Consider the following 18,976-nt stretch of genomic DNA (forward strand, 5'->3'; position numbering starts at 1 on the left):
GGTACTCTACTGTTCTGATAAACAACGGTGGTGGAATTAAACAGTAACTGCACATCTGGAGAACTGGTTTATACTTACCCAAATCAGACTACATCCCCCTTATGCACAACATAGTCCTTACTGTGCTGCTCAGTACAGGCTTCAAAGCTTCATTGAATTGGTCCTGTGATTGTCACTGGACTGCAAGAGATCTGGGTTCAGTTCCTGCTTCGGTCAGACTGTGAGACACCTCGGGCAAGTCATGTGATCTCTGGGACAATATTTCTTCCACCGTCTTGTCTGTTTAGCCTGTGAACTCTTTGGGCTAGTCTAGTACTGTCAGGCCTTGAAAGTCTTTGCTACTCTGGTGCTCAGTGTCTCGCAAAAGAGCTCAGCCCTGTTGCCATTTTACAGATGGGGAAGCTGAGGCACAGTAGCTTCTTGTTTCCCTATAGTGGCTCTAAAAAGCATGGGGGAGGGTACACTGGGACAAACTGGCGGGTACCACACCACCTTAACAAATGCAGGTAGGTCAAATGAAAGTTCAGAGGCCTCCAAAGAAGCATGCTGCTTCACTGCATAAACAGGTGACCATATGGTCCTACTAGGGGTCAACTCCTAGTTTGTATTTCCAGCTTTGCCAATGACTTGCTTGTGACTATATAAGGTATCTCGCGTCTTTGCCTCACTTCCCCATCTGTAAAGTGGGAATGATGATGGTGATACGCTGCCTCTCAGAAGCGTTGCGAAGTTTTACTAATGACTGTCAAAGTGGCGTGAGTTCCCTAATGACAGGCAATATAGAAATGTGAAATGTTATTACTATATGTGTGTGCAGACTGTCTGAAATTGGAATACTGCATCCCATTTGAATCTGATGCTTTCTCCCCCTCATCCTGTAGTTGGGAGTTAAAGCTCTGACATATAATGACCTGATTCAGGCTCAGAAGGAGATCTCTGCTCACAACCAGCAGCTGAAGGAACAGACAAAGCAGCTGGAGAAAGATAACAGTGAACTCAGGAACCAGAGCTTGCAGCTGGTACGTACCGTGCTTCCATCTGACTAGCAATGTGTGAGCCAAGTAATGGCTATTTTATATAAAGAAGGCAGGTCATGAATTGCTGTTTTCCCTTTTATATCTTAATGACAACAAAAACTGAACGGAAATCTTAGTTCCTCTAGAGCCTCCAAGAATGTTGTCTATCCAAAGAATGCTACGCTGGTGATGGGAAGAGTTTGTATGTCCAGTTCTTGTGCTCACTGTCTAGTTCCTATGCTATCTGTGGCTTTTCTCTAGTCCTAGACCTTTTGGCTTCTGAGAACAGACGCCAGTTGCTTTCTTTCTCTTCCTTCTTAATCATTCTCAGAAGAATGACTCTTGACCCAAAGAGTGGGGTGGGTGGTCCATTCTCACAGGCATCTTCATTTAAATCCAGAAGTTTTCTAACATGACAGCTGATTTGGGTGGCCCCAACCTTGTCCACGGTACACAGCTGTGCTGACATGCTCTGCACATATGGGATAGCAGTTTGAAGTTGAGGTGATTGAACACTGTGGCCAAGAAGTTTGCCCAGGGCTCGCTTGGCTGTAGCTATTGTTTATATATCTGTTACTTCCAGCAGTTCACACAGTTAATATTAGGGTGGGAGAAACTGTATGCAGACGCATTTAGGGATGTTGAATAAAGTTAGCCTTATAAGCTCCAATTCCAGCTGCTTAAACAGGGATTGGAAACTAACTTTTCTGTAAAGCTGCAATATTTGCCTTGAATTGAGAGCTAGTTTTCAGTATGATAGAATATTCCCTTCAAATTTCAGTGGAAAGGAGGATGGAATTCTGCCTTGCTCTGTTGATAGTTTGGAATTGTGAAACATGCCACTGACCAAGCCTTTATTGCACCTGCAGCTTAAAGCACGATGCGAAGAACTGAAGTTGGATTGGTCGACGCTGTCGTTGGAGAGCTTGCTGAAGGAAAAGCAGGCACTGAAGAATCAGATTTCTGAGAAACAAAAGCACTGTTTGGAATTGCAGGTAGAACCAGGAGCAAATTTAGTGCCACCAGCTCAAAGTAGTATTCAGCCAGTATTCCTGCTAGGGCACATGTTGTTTTTTTTGCATTACATGACATTGGAACATAAACCTGCTGCCAGGGTAGTAATATGACAAAATAATTAGAAGGTGGGTTGATAAAACTAGGAAGAACAAAGCTGCAGATAATTTTTCAGCTATATAAAGGGCAAATAATGGAATTTTGCTTGGTGTCCAGTATTGCTCTGGGCTTCTGAACCTGAGCATTGGTTTATCAGCTGTTCTCTGTGTCCTTAAAATGCTTTGTCTAGTGAAAAGGAAGGTCCTACTGATTTTGTTCTGTTTCATTCTGTTGCTCCTATATTGTATCTCCTGTGTACGTGTCTCATGTCAGACATCACTTCCCACAGAAACATCTTGCCAAAAGGACCTTTCTTTTCGCAATGGGGTTGGTTCTCTTGGCTTCTCATAAGAAGTGGTAACCCAGTCCAAATGTGTTGTCGGGCACATGGTTGGACACTTTTAGTATGGGGTGTCATTTTCCCCCTCCCGCACCATCCAATAGTGTTAAATTAGGCTGTATTTTTATTTAAATCTGACTTTTTACAGACTCTTTATTGGAAATTGTCTGACATGCTCTAGAAGATGTTCCCTAGTAGTCTGTTCCCTAGTAATTCTTTTTTCTACTTGTACCTTTATTTCACAAATCCAGAGCAGTGTATTGAAATTTGTTTTTTAAATCATAGATTGTTTGCTTTGAGTTATCACCAAAAAAGGGGACACTTTTTCTGAGAAGCATCTGGAAGGGAAAACTCCAAAATGTGGTATTATTCTTAGGTACAGTCTTTAATCTTTGTTCTCTTCTTCATTTAAAGATCAGCATTGTGGAGCTTGAGAAAAGTCAAAGGCAGCAGGAGCTCATGCAGCTGAAATCGTATATGCCTCCTGATGAGTCTCTGTCGGTACAGCTACGCAATAAAAACCGTTTAAGCCGTGAGCCCGAGGCTGATCACGGCAGATTCCAACTTGAGCTTGAGTGCTCTAAATTTCCTATGCCCCACATCAACGGCATGAGCCCTGAACTGTCCATGAATGGCCATGCTACTCCCTATGAAATCCATAATGTTCTTAGCAGGCCCTCTTCCAAGCAGAACACCCCTCAATACATGACCTCTCACCTGGACCAAGAAATAATTCCTTGCACCCCAAACCACAGCAGCAGACAGAAGGTGGACAAGACAGCAAGCTTCTCCTTACCTGATTACACCAGGTTTTCCCCAGCTAAGATAGCCCTAAGGAGACACTTGAATCAGGACCATGCAGTCAATGGAAAAGCAACAACTAATGAGATACACCAGAGGTGAGAGTGGTCAGTTCCTGTGTTGGGAAATGCGGTGTGGTAATGCTTGTCATGTTGCTGGTAATAAACCTAGAGAGTGGAAGAAAATAGAATCTCAGCCTAGATTTTAGCATGGTAAAGCTTTGTGGCATAGTCATTTAACTGTAAGCCAGTATATCCAGCAGTGCCAGTTTATCAGGTAAGCAAGGCAATAATGCCTTGAGTTTGTAATAGGAATTCATTTTGGACAAAGGGCATTAGGAGGAAAAAGCTGACTGTGTACATCTTTGTTCCAGAGCTGACCATGTAAAAGAGAATGGCCTTACATATCCAAGCCCTGGCATTTCAAATGGCATAAAGCTGAGTCCTCAGGAAACTCGGCCCTCTTCCCCAGCGGCCTTACCGATTGCAAGTGAGAAGGTAAAGAATGTGTTGGCTTCTCCGCACAGAGCTGTCAACAGAAATGCTTCTGACGGAGCAAAGAAATAAAAGCTCTAGGTTAGAAGGTGTGGACTCCATTCTTTCTGGTAGCCATAGAAAAAGCCAACTCAGCATTGGGTGTAATATGAAATGGAAATGTCCATGACGTCAAAAGAAGGAACTGGATGATGGAGAGAGGCTGGTTATGAACTAGGCTGGTAGTGACCAAAAGTTTTATTGCTATCAGATGCATTTCACTGAACTCTATAAAATGACTAAGTGCTTTATTCTAGTTCACTTAACCAATCCCACTTCACATCATCTAGGTGTTGGCTTCAGCAGAGAGGCTGAGGAGAGGACGTACCATGGAATGTGAACTATCCTCTCTCTCGTAGAGGTGCCCATTCCGGAGCAGAATAGATGCACACTACCGGGTGGCAGTGACAGGAAGGTTGCGCTGCTGCTGCCTGCTCTGTGGAAGAGGGCTTGTCTACAGATTTGTCGGACAAGCACCCTTCACCAGCAGCAAATCAATGTTTACACTTCTCATTGGTGTAAATGTTAAGAAATAAGAGGCTGTGAATCCCCAAGCATGGGCAAGGATGTCAGGGAAACAAGCTTTCAAAAACTCCCTCCCTCCCTCGAGACCCACATCGGAGCCTCTGTCCTTCCTATCCAAGGTGATCTGGTTCAGATTCCTTTGGACACAGCCGTTCATCTATGGTTGGAATGGGTTGTTGGCTGAATTGATGTGCTGTCTTTGCAATACATCCGAACACCCTTTTCTCATATTTGTTCCCATCAGGTAGCACGTTATATACAACAGCAAAATGCCTGGGGAAAAATGCATACAGCTTATTTTTATATAAAAATGTCAACATATGCTGAGGAGTAGCAGGGTTTGGTCATTGTTGGGGAAACTCACTAGTGTGTAACAAGCCCCCTTTGAAACAGGCTGCCTTTGTGTTTGCAGGTTTTGCGAGAGAGGACTTCTGCGAGTAATGGAGAAACTATCACCAGCCTACCTATCAGTATTCCTCTCAGCACGGTGCAGCCCAATAAACTCCCTGTTAGTATCCCTCTGGCCAGCGTAGTCCTACCTAGCCGTGTTGAGAAGGTGGTGAGTAAGGGATTGTCAACACTTTCCATCCCTAACTAAAAACCAGACTGGGGAATAATCGTATACCGTGCACCAGAATCCTGGCCAGGACATTGAGCTAGAATACCCTTGATGCTTTTGGAGTGACCGCGGATGCTGTGTCTCTGCCTGGATCTTGGACAGTTATTTTCCTAGAGTATGTTAGACCAGCGTGTGTCCTGGACAGGGAGAGAGATGAAGTCCCTGCTTCCAAACAACTTATGTTCTGAATCTATGGCATGCTAGAGAGGCAGGCATAGCTTAATGGGTAGGACATGAGCCTATGAGTGAGGAATCTAGAGTGACCAGACATCTCGATATTTTGTTTCAGGTGCGGTGGCCTGTTTTAATTGATTGATTTATTTGTCGTTGCTTAGGCAGCAGTGAGAGGCAGGGGGAGCGCCTTTTCAATTGTTACACTCACTCGACATGTCTGTGTCTTTGGCATTTCGGCGGCAGGTTTTTCAGTCGTTGAAAGTCTTCAGTGGCATTTCAGCGGCGAGTCCTTCTTTCTTTGGCGGCAAGATTTATTACCTGCCGCTGAAATGCCGCCGAAGACCGTCAGTGACTGAAGGACCTGTCGCCGGAGTGCCACTGAAGACCCGGACGCTGTGAGTGTAACAATTGAAAAGGCGCTTCCCCTGTGGCAGTCCCGATATTTTGAAGTTATCATCTGGTCACCCTAGAGGAATCTCAAGCGTTAATTTCAGCTCAGCCATTGACTTCCTATATGACACTGGGCAAATGAACGTCTGGCTTGTTTTGCTCATTGGTATAACGGGGCTACCTCGTGTGGGTGCTGAGGCTGAGTTTGCGCAGTACTTTGAAATTGTCACATGCCAAGCATGAGCTGTTGCAGTATCTTTTCAGCTTTCACAACTGGAAATGTTTTGGGATTCCTTTTTTTTTTTTTTTTTTTTCCTTGTGATCTCAGCAGAGACCTATGCTGGTGCATGTTCCCAGGGGCAAGAGCATGAAAAGGACAGTGTGGGAGGGGAGGGTCAGTGCTTGACAGACCAGGGATGTAAGGCATCCAGTTCCTTCCAGTGTTTCTGCCAAAGGGGATTCCAGTAGATTACTAAGGAGCATTCACTGCCTTTCTGTGGGAAGCATGGATTTGGACTCTACCTGAACGGTAGTGGATGGAAGAGGAGGGTTAATGGCTTCCTTCTCAGCCCACTTGAACCTTCTCAGACTGGCTGGATGCTTCCCAGTTTGGTCCCCTCCAGCAGTTTACTAGTGCAGCCTTGTGTAACATGAAATTGGACATAAACTCCCCCCACCCCAGCCCGCTTTCTGTCACGGGATAGGGAAGGATCTCTCTCTCCTGAGATCATGTATCCCATGGCCTCTGCCAGCCTCCCCCTTGTACCTTTCTTCATGTCTTTTAACTGTTCCCAGTTGATGGGTTGATTGCTTTTATTAGCTCAACAGCCTCCTGTCTAATTAAGCCATTAAGCACCCATCTCCCCCCCACCCCAATTAAATCCACTCAGGGTGGGGGGAGCTAGTACTTTAGTGGCCAGAGTGCTGTGTCTGCTCCTAGCACTCTGTCACTGGGAGTTCTTTCTCTGATGAACTAAATAAGAGATTACACAGATGGCACAGCCAGCTACAGTTGGAGGGTATCGTAGTTTGACTCCTCGTGTCCCTTCTCCTAGCAAAAGGCCTTGCAGTTGTGCTGGAGGGCCTCTGTTGTCTTAGTTCCAGGCAGGCACATCTCTTAAAATGGAGAAATGTGGCATCGGTATAGAATTACACTGCTGCCCTTGAGAGATAGGGCTGCCTTTGGGAAACATCCCTTGCTGATAACTGGTTTTGCAAAGCGAGAGCTTGATTCTGAAGTTTGTGAGCACCTGCAATATGTGTGTGTGTGTGTGTGTGTGTACGTGTACTGGGCCACTCGGTGTAGTGTGGGATAGTTCCATGGAACTCAACAGGCCTATGCTGACTTGCATCAGGTGGGAATCTGGCGCTCTCTTTAGTGTTCCTGATGGCTGAGGCATTTTGAGAACAGAAATATGCAAGATGACACCATGCCTTCAGTCTGTGTGCACTTCTCACTGATTTCAGGGGAGCTGTGTGTGTGAACTGAGGGTACAATACAGCCCTTTGTTTCTTTTCCCATCTGCACTAAAACTATGGATTGAGGGACCTCATTACGACACAGTTGTCCTGAGTCAAAGACAAAGGGACCCTCTTTGATGTGTTTGTCCAGCCACTACCACATTGGGATCTTGGTCCGTGACACGGGCCTGTAGATGCTAACTCAGTATAAATAATATTAAAAGTTGTAGTGTAGATGGGATCTAACTGTGTCCCATAACTGGGCTAACCCTTGAATAGTCCAAACCTCTAACCCAGTGGTGGAATGTCCTTCGGTCCTGTCTAACCAACACTATTCACTATGATGGAGCAGCAATAATCCAAACAGGGATCTGTGGCTTGGTTATAGCTGCAGGCATTGATGGGACCAAAGGCTGAACCATTCTACACATTTTTGAGTTCACCCTTTGTTCCTCAAAGGAGAGGAATCGCTTCAGTCCCTTTCTTCTCTTCGGTTTGTGAGCACAGGTCATGGGCTTGTCTAATACCTGAGTTTCTCAGGTACCTGGGAACCCTGTCAAAAGAAGCACTTTCTTGTGCTTTTGGAAAACGTGGCATTGTATGTGAAACCAGCAGTTCTAGAAACAAACTACAGCACAGTAGCAGGAAGGCTACCGAGGCTCTGGAATTACTGGAGGACTCTAATTTGTGCATCAATACGTTCCTAGCTACATGAGGTCAGAGACCGTCATTTTTATTCCAGGTGCCAGACTTTTTTTGGTGGGCAGTGGAATATTCCTTGTACATGGAGAGTGACGCTTCAGGAGATGATCAGATGAAGCCCCTGGGATCCTACAGTGCAGTCCGAGGCCTGGCTCTCACTGCTAATACAGAAGGTGTGATCTGCAGAGAGGTCATGTCTCAGCATGCTGTGATGCATTATGGTGGAAAGATTGTTACATGTTTGGACATGACATCTCTGCAGGTTACATGAAACTAGATGCAGCAAGTTGCCAGTGCAGCTCTTGGTTTGATGATGTTTGGGAAGCCTGGAGTTAAACTGTAATTTTCTGAAAATATACCAAATCTAGAAGGTTTAGGGAATCCATAGGGATTTAAAGCCACAAACCTACAGATGCCCATGAATTCTGTTAAACAGCTCTTGAACAAACTTTCTGAACTGAAGTGCTTGTGTTTTTTCACCTCCTCCAGAGAAGCACACCTAGTCCAGTTCATCAGAATCGAGACTCGTCGTCAACACTTGAAAAACAGTATGGTGCTAGTTCTCATAATGGCGTAAGCAATGCTGCTGGAAATAAGCCACTGGCTTTGGCTACCTCAGGTAATGAACTCCCCTCTACGGAGCCACCATGTTTCTTAGCAATAACTCTCTTTATTATATGTGTTTGAGCTTTTGGGCACTTGTGATTGAGAGCCCCTGATACTGCCGAGAGCTGGATGTATGGTGCAGTTTCATATCAAAAGGTTGAATGTTCCTGGGTTAAGGAGGAGAACCTGGATTGAGGGTGTAGTAGGACTGAAAAAACACAATGAAGGGAAGGGTAATTCATTGGTGGAAACATGAGTGTGGCAGTTCAGACAAAATAATCACAAACCAAGATAGGCAGTGTGTTCCTGTTGGTCAGTTCCGAACACCCAGTGCGAGAAGTCCCCCTTAGGCTCTCTTCCAGCATCTGTATAGATTGAATTTACTCACATCCAACTGCATGCCCGTTTGTGACCCCTCTTATCCTCCCAGTTCTCCTAGCTGCAGTTGCTGTGTGGAATGCTGGCAGACTATCGCCTCTAGCTCTTTCTCTCATCAGCACAAATAAAGGCTGGAACAGATGGTCTCCCCATCCTTGGGGAAATCCTACCTCCAGCTGTACCACTGTGGCGGATTCTGTTGCTCCCCAGTAATCTGAGCACATTCCCAAAAGGAAAGCAAACAGGATGTTAGGAATCATTAAAAAGGGGATAGAGAATAAGACTGAGAATATATTATTGACCTTATATAAATCGATGGTACGCCCACATCTCGAATACTGCGTACAGATGTGGTCTCCTCATCTCGAAAAAGATATACTGGCACTAAAAAAGGTTCAGAAAAGGGCAATTTAAAATGAATTAGGGGTTTGGAGAGCCTCCCATATGAGGAGAGATTAAAGAGGCTAGGACTCTTCAGCTTTGGAAAAGAGGAGACTAAGGGATATGATAGAGTTATATAAAATCATGAGTGATGTTGAGAAAGCGATAAGGAAAAGTTATTTACTTATTCCCATAATACAAGAACGTAGGTCACCAAATGAAATTAATAGGCAGCAGGTTTTAAAACAAATAAAGGAAGCTCTTCACGCAGCGCACAGTCAACTTGTGGGAACTCTTTGCCTGAGGAGGTTGTGAAGGCTGGACTATATACAGATTTAAAAGGGAACTGAATAAATTCATGGAAGTTAAGTCCATAAATGGCTATTAGCCAAGATGGGTAAGAAATGGTGTCCCTAGCCTCTGTTTGTCAGAAGATGGAGATAGATGGCAGAAGAGAGATCACTTGATCATTGTCTGTTAGGTTCACTCCCTCTGGGGCACCTGGCATTGGCCACTGTTGGTAGACAGGATACTGAGCTAGATGGACCTTTGGTCTGACCCGGTATGGCTGGTCTTGTGTTCTAACCCTGGCACAGAGAGAAATGAGTCAGGCCTTTTTCAGGAGTCTGGAAAGGCAGCTGTTGACTTTGTGTCTGCCACTCTCAACAATAGGGAGCTTAGCAAACTCACTACACTCCTATACTCCATTCAAGGGGCAGGAGCAGTTTCCCAAAAAGGCCCCGAGACCCTTTATTCAGGCTTCTTGGGACCAGTGAGTGCCTCTTCAGCATAGCCTGCAGGAAGTGCTCTTCCACAGCTGTATCCTCATCAGACTTGCACTGTCATTCTTCTGTGCTTCCCACCCTGAGGGTCTTTGTCCTGATTAACATCCTTTCAGCAGACAAGGGCTGAAGGCAGCTCCCTCTGAAGCCAATTATAGTCAATGCTGCAGAGTAACATTGGGTTCCCAGCTCCCCTTAGTCTCAACTATCCCAGGAAAGAGGCCTTATCTAAATTCCATGCATGATGCATTGCTGCAGATTCTTAATGAACTTCATTACTCTCCTTTCCCTCAACTCTCACATAGGTTCCTTCAGTTCCCCTGATTTCCCGAAGACCCACCACAGTTTTCTCCCTGCTTCCCTTTGGTTTGAGCTATGGGGAGGGGCTAGGTGTGCAGATGACAGTCTCTCTGGAAAGAAACTGACTGATTCTTGCCGTGTGGGTGACAGGCTAGAGGAAAGGGCTGAGAGCAGAGAGGTTCTTGGGTTCTAATCCAAGGTGAGCATCTTATCCTGAGAAGGCACTTGAGTTGTGACAAAAATTGGGTTAAAAGCAGGATACTTGCATGTCATGTGTGAACTTTTGTGAGTTAGTAAAAGGGAGCAGAGTGAACTGACAAATCTAACTTAATTCATCAACACATAGAGCTATGTTCTTGGCTTCACTGTGTGATGGGCAGCCTTGCAGAGTTCAGTACATAGTATTATGCAGATGACTGGGAGTTATTGCTTTGCCAGAATTGCCAGTTAATCTAATACAGATAGGATAGCTGAACACTCAGACATACCCAGAAATTTAGTCTTACGAGCACTGGAAGGTATACATTGTTGCTTCTATTTAGTGATACTTTCCCTTTCCACAGGTTTTTCATATTCTTCTGGCTCCATGGCAGTTAATGGAACTCTTTCAAACAGCCCAGCCCACCTTAACCATAGTGTTGATCAGGCAGCTGTGGACGACTCCGGGAGTTTGTTTAACTCGGTAGGGTCTCGGAGCTCCACTCCACAATACCCTTCTTTGCTAATGATGCAGTCACGGAATTCTGGGCAGAATTCCCCGGCTCACCAGCACTCAGCAAGCCCCAAGTTAAATGGTGTCTCCCAGAGCATGGTAGGGGTACTGCAGTATATGGATGCTCAGAAGATGTTTGCCGAAGGAACAAAAGGGGAACTTCAGCCTGATGCCGCCTTTTCTGATGCTGAGAACGAGGCCAAGAGAAGAATCATCTTCACAATCTCTCCTAGTACAGGAAGTGTAAAACAGTCTCCGTCTAACAAGCACAGTTCCCTGACTGCAAGCATTCGGATGGACTGTGGCCAAGCATACATGCAGGATGGGAAGAAACGAGGTCGAAGGAAGAGATCCTCCACAGGGAATCTAAACATGAACTCCGGGGTGTCCCCTAAACGCAAATCCTTACCAACTGTGGCTGGACTCTTTACTCAGCCTTCGGGCTCACCGCTTAATATAAACTCAATGGTAAGGAAAAGAGTGATGGGAGGTGCCGCTAAGTGTAGGTATGTTTGGCATTTCAGTACTGTGCATTGTTACAATTTTGGTGTTCTGGACTGTAGCATAAAAAACCCATGTGAACATGTTCCTCTAAGAGCCAACAGGTTGTTGAAAGTTACAATGATCCATTTAGATGTAGTTACAAAATCTTTTAAATCATCTTACCTTCCCTTCAGAAAATTATATTAAGTATTAAACAGAATCTTTAACAAAATGATTCTGATTCTCTAAGTGATCGTGAAACATATGTTTGCTTATAGTGAAATCTAAATTTTACCCTGTCTAAAATAAATTAACTGACTTAAGTGCTTATGTTCATTGACTTTAAGCAAATGTTGTTCAGTAATATTATCATAAAACACAGGGCAGATACTCCTAATGAGGACCTGTAGGCTGTATTCATCATGTCATCAGAAATTGATACTTGAGGTGAAATGTTCTTGCCCTATTTTCATGCATTTAACTGCCTAGTTTTGTCATCTTCAAGGTCAAGTATTCAGAAAAGCAGTCAAGCATTGTGCAGGGATTTCAGGGTTGTGACATTGAAGCATAGCATGACTCTTGGTGTTAAGCACTAAGCTAGTCTTAAAGCTGAATGTGAGTGAATGTTGTCTTACAAAGTTCTTTACTAAAAGAATATTTTCATCTTTAACATTTTTTTTCTTCCCATCCCAGGTCAATAACATTAATCAGCCTTTAGAAATAACAGCCATTTCCTCCCCTGAAAACTCCCTGAAGAACTCTCCTGTTCCCTACCAGGACAATGACCAGCCTCCAGTGCTGAAAAAAGAGAAGCCCCTGATTCAGACCAACGGTGTTCATTACTCACCATTGACTTCAGATGAAGAACAGGGATCGGAAGATGAGCACAATAGCACCAGGTAAATATAACTCTGTTGATGTCAGGTCAGCAGCTTTATCTGATCTGAAGAGGCAGCTCTCTAGGCTAAGATCATGGATGCAAGGCCTGGTCTGTTAGTTCTCCAACTACAAAGATCTATCTCATGAACCCATGCTGCTTGTCAGCCAGAGTTTGTTTTCAGCATTGTATATATTGTGTACTTTAGTAGCTAACATCTCTTGATAAACAGTGGTGTTGGAAAGCAGAATGAGCATAGGGAACCTACTCCTAGCTGGGTTTTTAATGCGTGCAATGGGTGGCTGTGTTTGGGAGAATGAGCATAAACTTTGCGGGAGTGCTAACTTCAGCATCCTGACCAAGTCCCACCTTTTGGGTAATTTTTGGCTAAGAAAATACCCACTTCCATTTCAACTTGATACAAAGTTCTTCACTTCCTATTCCAAACTGTTGTGTAACATTGCTCTATGTTAAACACTGTCACGTTCTTCCCCATTTCTGGGTGCAGTAATTGCTCTGTGTATGTGAAACACTTTTTAAGAGTAAAGGTGCTGTAAATCTGCCTGCCTGAGGAAGGAAAATAGCAATGAAAAGTTCCATGAATAAGTATTCTTGATATGTAGGTAAAATTCCATTACAACCTCTGTTCAGAGTCTTTGGTAGCATATTTCTTGGTAATGATAAATTCCACTAGTATGGTGGTTCTCAGCCAGTGGTACACATACTCCTGGGTGTACACATGGGTCTTCCAGAGGGTACATCAACTCATCTAGATATTTGCCTAGTCTTACAACAGGCTCCATAAAAAGCACTAGCAAAGTCAGTACAAACTAAAATTTCATACAGACAATGACTTGTTTATACTATACACTGAAATGTAAGTAGAACATTTATATTCCAATTGGTTTATTTTATAATTATAGGGTAAAAATGAGAGAGTCAGCAATTTTTCAGTAATAGTGTGCTGTGACAGAATGTTTGGAATCATTAGGAAAAGGATAGATAATACAGAAAATATCATATTGCCTCTCTCTAAATCCATGGTATGCCCCCATGTTGAATACTGTCTGCACATATGGTTGGCCCATCTCAAAAAAGATATATTGGAATTGAAAAAGATTCAGAAAAGGGCAATAAAAATTATTAGGGATATGGAATGGCTGCTGTATGAGGAGAGATTAATAAGACTGGGACTCTTCATCTTGGAAAAGAGATCACTAAGGGGGGATATAATAGAGGTCTGTAAAATCATGATTGGTGTGGAGAACGTACATAAGGAAGAGTTATTTACTCCTTCTTATAACACAAGAACTAGGGATCACCAAATGAAATTAATAGGCAGCTGGTTTAAAATAAACAAAAGGAGGTATTTTTCCATACAGCGCGCAGTCAACGTGTGGAACTCTTTGCTAGAGGATGTAATGAAGGCCAAGACTATAACGGGGTTCAGAAAAGAACTAGATAAGTTCATGTAGGACAGGTCCATCAATGGCGATTAGGCAGGATGGGCAAGGATGGTGTCCCTAGCCTCTGTTTGTCAGAAGCTGGGAATGGGTGAGAGGGGATGGATCACTTGGTGATTCCTTGTTCTGTTCATTCCCTCTGGGGCACCTGGTATTGGCCACTGTTGGAAGACAGGACAACTGGGCTAGATGGACCTTTGGTCTGACCAAATATGGCCGTTCTTATGATAGTTTTATATTTTTATGTCTGATTATGTAAACGAGTAGTTTTTAAGTGAGGTGTAACTTGGGGGTATTTGAGACAAATCAGACTCCTGAAATGGGTAAAATAGTCTGGAAAGGTTGAGAGACAATGAACAAGTAAATTTGCATTGTACATTTTTAAATTAGTTGGGCAGACACAGAAACCTAAAAATCAAGGGGTAAGTCATAGGGGTAACTCAGTAACAGCAAGACTTCAAGAAGCACTGTGTAAGTAATTTTCTTTTTTTTACTAGAATTGAGAGGAAAATTGCAACGATATCATTGGAAAGCAAATCTCCACAGAAGACTATTGAAAATGGTAAGTTTAGGGAATGTTAACCATCCATTTAAATGCATTGTGCTGCCTGCTTCCTTGTAGTTTTTAGACTGTCAACTGATGAGCAGGCTTCCTGGGAGAGAACTTGTGGCGTAGAGCAGACATGCATTTCAAAGCAGAGGTCTATGCTAGTACAGATCCTTCATCACAATACAAACTTTGGGGCCACCTCTTTATAGTTGGTTGCATCAAAAGCCCTTTTAAATTTATGGGCACAGGTTTTAAAACTATGAGTGGATTAAAGCATTTTAGAGAGTTTTACTTTTTTCCTAGACAAGGATGCCCGACCAATTTTTGGCTAGGGATGTGTCCGATTTGAAGGCTGATGTAATCTGCTCTTCCAACAGCCTAATCAGTCCTTTCAGATGCATTTAACTAGGGTCATAGAGGGATTAATAGCTACTGTGAACTTTCTCCCTGTGTGTTCAGAAAGCAGAATCAGCTATTAAAATGAGTCAGTTGTTGGACAGATTTTGCCTACTGAAGATTAAATGAATTGTTTACTGATGCATGCAACCCTTCTTCCAAACTAGGTGGCAGTTTAGCTGGGAGGAGACAAGCACAAACCAGTGAGAACATGAATAGCAGTAAATGGAAGTCTACTTTTTCGCCAATTTCTGACATCAACCTGACCAAAACTACAGATAGCCCATTGCAGGCTGTTTCATCTCTGAGCCAGAATTCCCTGTTTGCCTTTAGGCCGTCCTCTGAGGATGGCATGGCCATTGATGCCAAAATTGCAGCACACACACGGAAAAACATCACCATGTCCTCCTCTGGGACGGACAGACTCAGCCCCAATACAAACTCCGCTAATGGATCCATGTATAACTGTGGACTGACCACAGACATCGGTTTACACAGCTTTATTGATGGTGCTTCTCTTCCTCATAAGACTTCAGATGTGACCACCCTCAACTCCTCTCTGGGTTTTCAGTCACAGAGGAGCAAAGATGTGGGGATTTTGGAGACAAACCCCTTTTTGAACAAGAGGCAGCTTGAAGGCCTCGGCAGCACGAAAGGAGAAGACTTAAACCGATCAGGAGTCAAAAGTAAAGAGCTCGGTGAATTAACCATTCGTCCAGGGGTGGCTTCTGAAAAAAGTTCCTTGCAGCACAATGGCAAGGTCGGCAAAGGACGGGACCGAGATGTGGAGTTTAAAAACGGCCACAACCTTTTCATTTCTGCTGCTGCTGTATCTTCTGGTGGCCTTCTCAATGGCAAAAGCCTTTCCACTGGTGTCTCATCTGCAGGCAACCCAGCACCTTCTGTTCAGACGCACCATCCTTTCTTAAACACATTGACCACTGGATCGCAGTTCCCCCTGGGTCCCATGGCTTTGCAGGCAAACCTCAACTCGGTGACAAACTCCTCAGTATTGCAGTCCTTATTTAATTCAATGCCAGCTGCTGCCAGTCTGGTCCACGTGTCATCAGCTGCAACCAGACTGACTAACTCTCATGCTATGGGGAATTTCTCTCCTGGGGTTACAGGTGGAACAGTTGGAGGTAGGCAGAACTTTGTTTCTATGGTATAAGAACAGGGCTAGAGGAAAGCGTGGCCATTTTTCTCTCCAGGTACCAAACCCTTTCACTTCTGCAGGAGGTGGAGCAGCTCTGCCTTGGATTGACTCTATCCTGCATCTCTCACGACTGCTAGACTAATCAGCTTTCTTTCTGCTAGATGAACATAGAACTAAACTTTAAAGGAAATGGGAATGCACTTCAATGTTCTGATTTCATAACATGTGATCGTTGTCAGTTACCACTATGCTGGAACTAGCTTAGGTCTCCCTGCAGGTCTAAAGGTTTAACGTGCCATGCTGCCCTCTCTGAACAGTTAAGAATATCTGATTTGTCAGCTTCAGTGAAGGTTGAGATTTGGACATAAGATTCTTTCCTCCCCTCTTCCTTGTTTGTGCTGAATATCCGTATCCTTTTCAGATGAGATGCTGATGGGATTTGTGTAGGATTCTGCTGGCTCTTGAATTGACACTGATAAGAGAATGTTTCTGTGCCAGGAATGGCAAATGCCATGTGCACCTCTAGCATTCTGTGCTGCTGTTCTCGTGAGACAAACTGGTGGAAGCAGATAGGAAAGAATTTTCCTTTAGCCCCCGTTGTATTGGCAGGTTCAGATAGGTTCTGCCCATAATCATTTATGCACCACGTCGGGAAATCCTAACTCTCACCTCTTAGCGTTTTAGATTTGCTGGACATACACTCTGTGCCCCTGCAGCCTTGTAAGTGGGTAAGCAGGAGGGAACAGCAGTCATTTGAGTCTTCAGATAAAGAACTCTAGTGACTGGGTAATCTCATCAAAAAGTTACCCATGTGGCATAGAATCAAAAGTTCTGCTTTCTCTTGGGTCTGGCCATTGTTCCCCATGGCATTTACAGGCTGCAAGTAGGAAGGTAAGTGACTCTCTTGTACCTCCTGGCCTGCATCCATTATCTCTCATTGCTTGCTGCTATTTCATGCTGCATATTTTGTATGGGGCTGTAATTGCTATAATTTTTGCTTTTTTTGGCTTCTTGTTGTTTTGTTTCTCTTGTCACTTGTGACTGTACAAAGCCCATCTGCTGAAGCTGAGTTTTTTTTCTCCTGTTTGCAGGTATTTTTAACCATGCGGTGCCTTCTGCCTCCTCTTCTCATCAGTTTGGAGCCAGTTTCAGCAGCAGTGCTGTTTCTAGCAGCACAATGCTAAGCTTAAACCCTCTGCAGGCTGTTGCCAGCACCTCATCCTTCCAGCCCCCCTCCTCTAGCTTAGTAACATCCAGTGAGAACAGAGCTGCCCAACACCTAAACAGAGCGCCAGTGCAGTCTGTTTTTCATAACCCTCCTCCACCCCTTCCTAATGTTTCATTACCTCCTCCTCCTCCATTACTCGCTTCTAACTCTGAGCCTGTGCTTCTGCAGAACTTGCCGTCCATCCCAGCTAACGATGCTTTTTTACCATCATCTTCTGCTGCTTCTGTCCAATCTGCTAATGCTTCTTTGTCTATTAAGCTAGCTTCTCTTCAGCACAAAACTTCCCGTCCCTCCTTTACAGTCCATCACCCACCTCTGCCCCGTTTGGCGCTGGCACAGACCGCGCCCATGATCCCACAGTCCAACGCAACTGGCACATCCGCTATGTGGGTTACACTTGGCATGCAGTCTCCTTACGCTTCGCACCTTTCTGGGGTTAAGCCACGATAAAGAGCTTGCTTAGCTAACAGTTCTTATTTTGTAAGGTAAGGCTAGAGAAAACAGGAGGTTTGTACAAGATACTAAATGACCTTCCTTTCCTTTTCAGCCATCAGTCCATAACTGAGCTTGGAAGCGGGGTGGGAACAGGTTCTTTGACATAGAGAGAGCCCAATAAAATTTGGAGAGCAGGTAATCTCAAGGCAGAGAGGGGAAACACCGAAGCGCCTCAGTTTTGGGAGTCAGGATTTCTCGACACACTGAGTGCTCACGATGGTAACTCATCTGATATCCAGGAACTTTGTGTTCAGGCCGGGTAGCAGCAATTACCAATTGACGTTATTTGAAGCAACATTTCCTGCAGTATCATGGCTTGAATACTTTAGAAAATGTGCTGCTTTGAGAGCGAGAGAAAAATTAGGATAAGAAGCTGATTGTTCAGATTGTTCATATTTTCCAAGCATCTGTCTTAATGTACAGCCCTGCAGGGGTTTGCTGCCTATTCTGCATTTTGCAGAGCTATCTCCCTCACAAGAGGGTGCGCTCCCTTCGTGTTGGCATGTCATTACCCTGCATGCTGGTAGCGTGGTGGTGTTTTTGTGGCATCATACCAAATTTGCTCTGTATGGCTAACAAAGGAGAACTCAAGGTTATAGGCTACAACCTTTTTTTTCCCCTTGGAAACAACTGAATAAGGATGATCAGTGGAGGGTTGCAGATAATGTGAGCCGAAGCAGAGTGCTGTGGAAAATGAAGTTACAAAAGCAGCCTGGTGACTCGTGTCTGCCTCATAGTGGCAACCTGATGTAATCATTCTCTGTATAATCAGCCTTTGATTATAATTTGAATTAGATACGAATAAAGCAGGAAGTCTGCTCCCCATCTCTGATAAGAAAGCACTAACAGATTGCGTCAGCCATTGGGCTGTTGCTTCCCTTGGTAGTCTTTGGCTTGCTCCTCGTTCTTTTAACCTAGCACAGGCAATCTAGCACTTGTGGCACCTTAGAGACTAACACATTCATTTGGGCATAAGCTTTTGTGCAACAGATGCATGCAGTGGAAAATACAGTAGGAAGATAGATATAGATCTCACACACACACACACACACACACACACACACACACACACACACCACGAAAAAATGGGTGTTGCCATACCAACTCTAATGAGACTAATCAATTAAGGTGGCCTATTAGCAACCGGAGAAAAAAGGCACTGAATTTAGCTGTATGAAGTGGAAATCCATCAACTTCATGGAAAAAAATCACATGAAATGGGCCATCCTGATTACCATTACAAAAGTTTTTTTTTTTTTTCCTTCTGCTGATAATAGGCCACCTTAATTGATTAGCTTTGTTAGAGATGGTATGGCAACCCTCATTTTTTCAGGGGGTGTGTGTGCACGCGCGCGCCTACTCTTTTCCACTGCATGCATCTGATTAAGTGGGCTTTAGCCCATGAAAGCTTATGGCCAAATAAATTTGTTGGTCTCTAAGGTGCCACAAGGACTCCTTGATCTTTTTTTGCTGATACAGACTAACATGGCTACCA

At 44.1% G+C, this 18,976-nt stretch overlaps 1 protein-coding gene across 3 annotated transcripts in view; it reads left to right on the plus strand.

Moving 5' to 3' along the window:
* The window catches only part of DOT1L (DOT1 like histone lysine methyltransferase), a 98,596-nt gene that overhangs the window by 69,450 nt on the left and 10,170 nt on the right, over nucleotides 1-18,976 (plus strand). For 2 of the 3 annotated variants that reach the window (XM_075070856.1, XM_075070855.1), the window contains exons 18-27: nucleotides 882-1,019; nucleotides 1,886-2,011; nucleotides 2,884-3,368; nucleotides 3,644-3,767; nucleotides 4,741-4,887; nucleotides 8,164-8,293; nucleotides 10,685-11,301; nucleotides 12,010-12,215; nucleotides 14,154-14,218; nucleotides 14,770-15,744. In XM_075070856.1, coding sequence (XP_074926957.1) covers nucleotides 882-1,019; nucleotides 1,886-2,011; nucleotides 2,884-3,368; nucleotides 3,644-3,767; nucleotides 4,741-4,887; nucleotides 8,164-8,293; nucleotides 10,685-11,301; nucleotides 12,010-12,215; nucleotides 14,154-14,218; nucleotides 14,770-15,744 — 3,013 coding nt within the window. The remainder of the gene's footprint in view (nucleotides 1-881; nucleotides 1,020-1,885; nucleotides 2,012-2,883; nucleotides 3,369-3,643; nucleotides 3,768-4,740; nucleotides 4,888-8,163; nucleotides 8,294-10,684; nucleotides 11,302-12,009; nucleotides 12,216-14,153; nucleotides 14,219-14,769; nucleotides 15,745-18,976) is intronic. The other variant, XM_075070857.1, reaches the window with a different exon arrangement.

Source organism: Chelonoidis abingdonii, chromosome 11 (genome assembly GCF_003597395.2).
Source record: "Chelonoidis abingdonii isolate Lonesome George chromosome 11, CheloAbing_2.0, whole genome shotgun sequence".
NCBI classification, from domain to species: domain Eukaryota; kingdom Metazoa; phylum Chordata; order Testudines; family Testudinidae; genus Chelonoidis; species Chelonoidis abingdonii.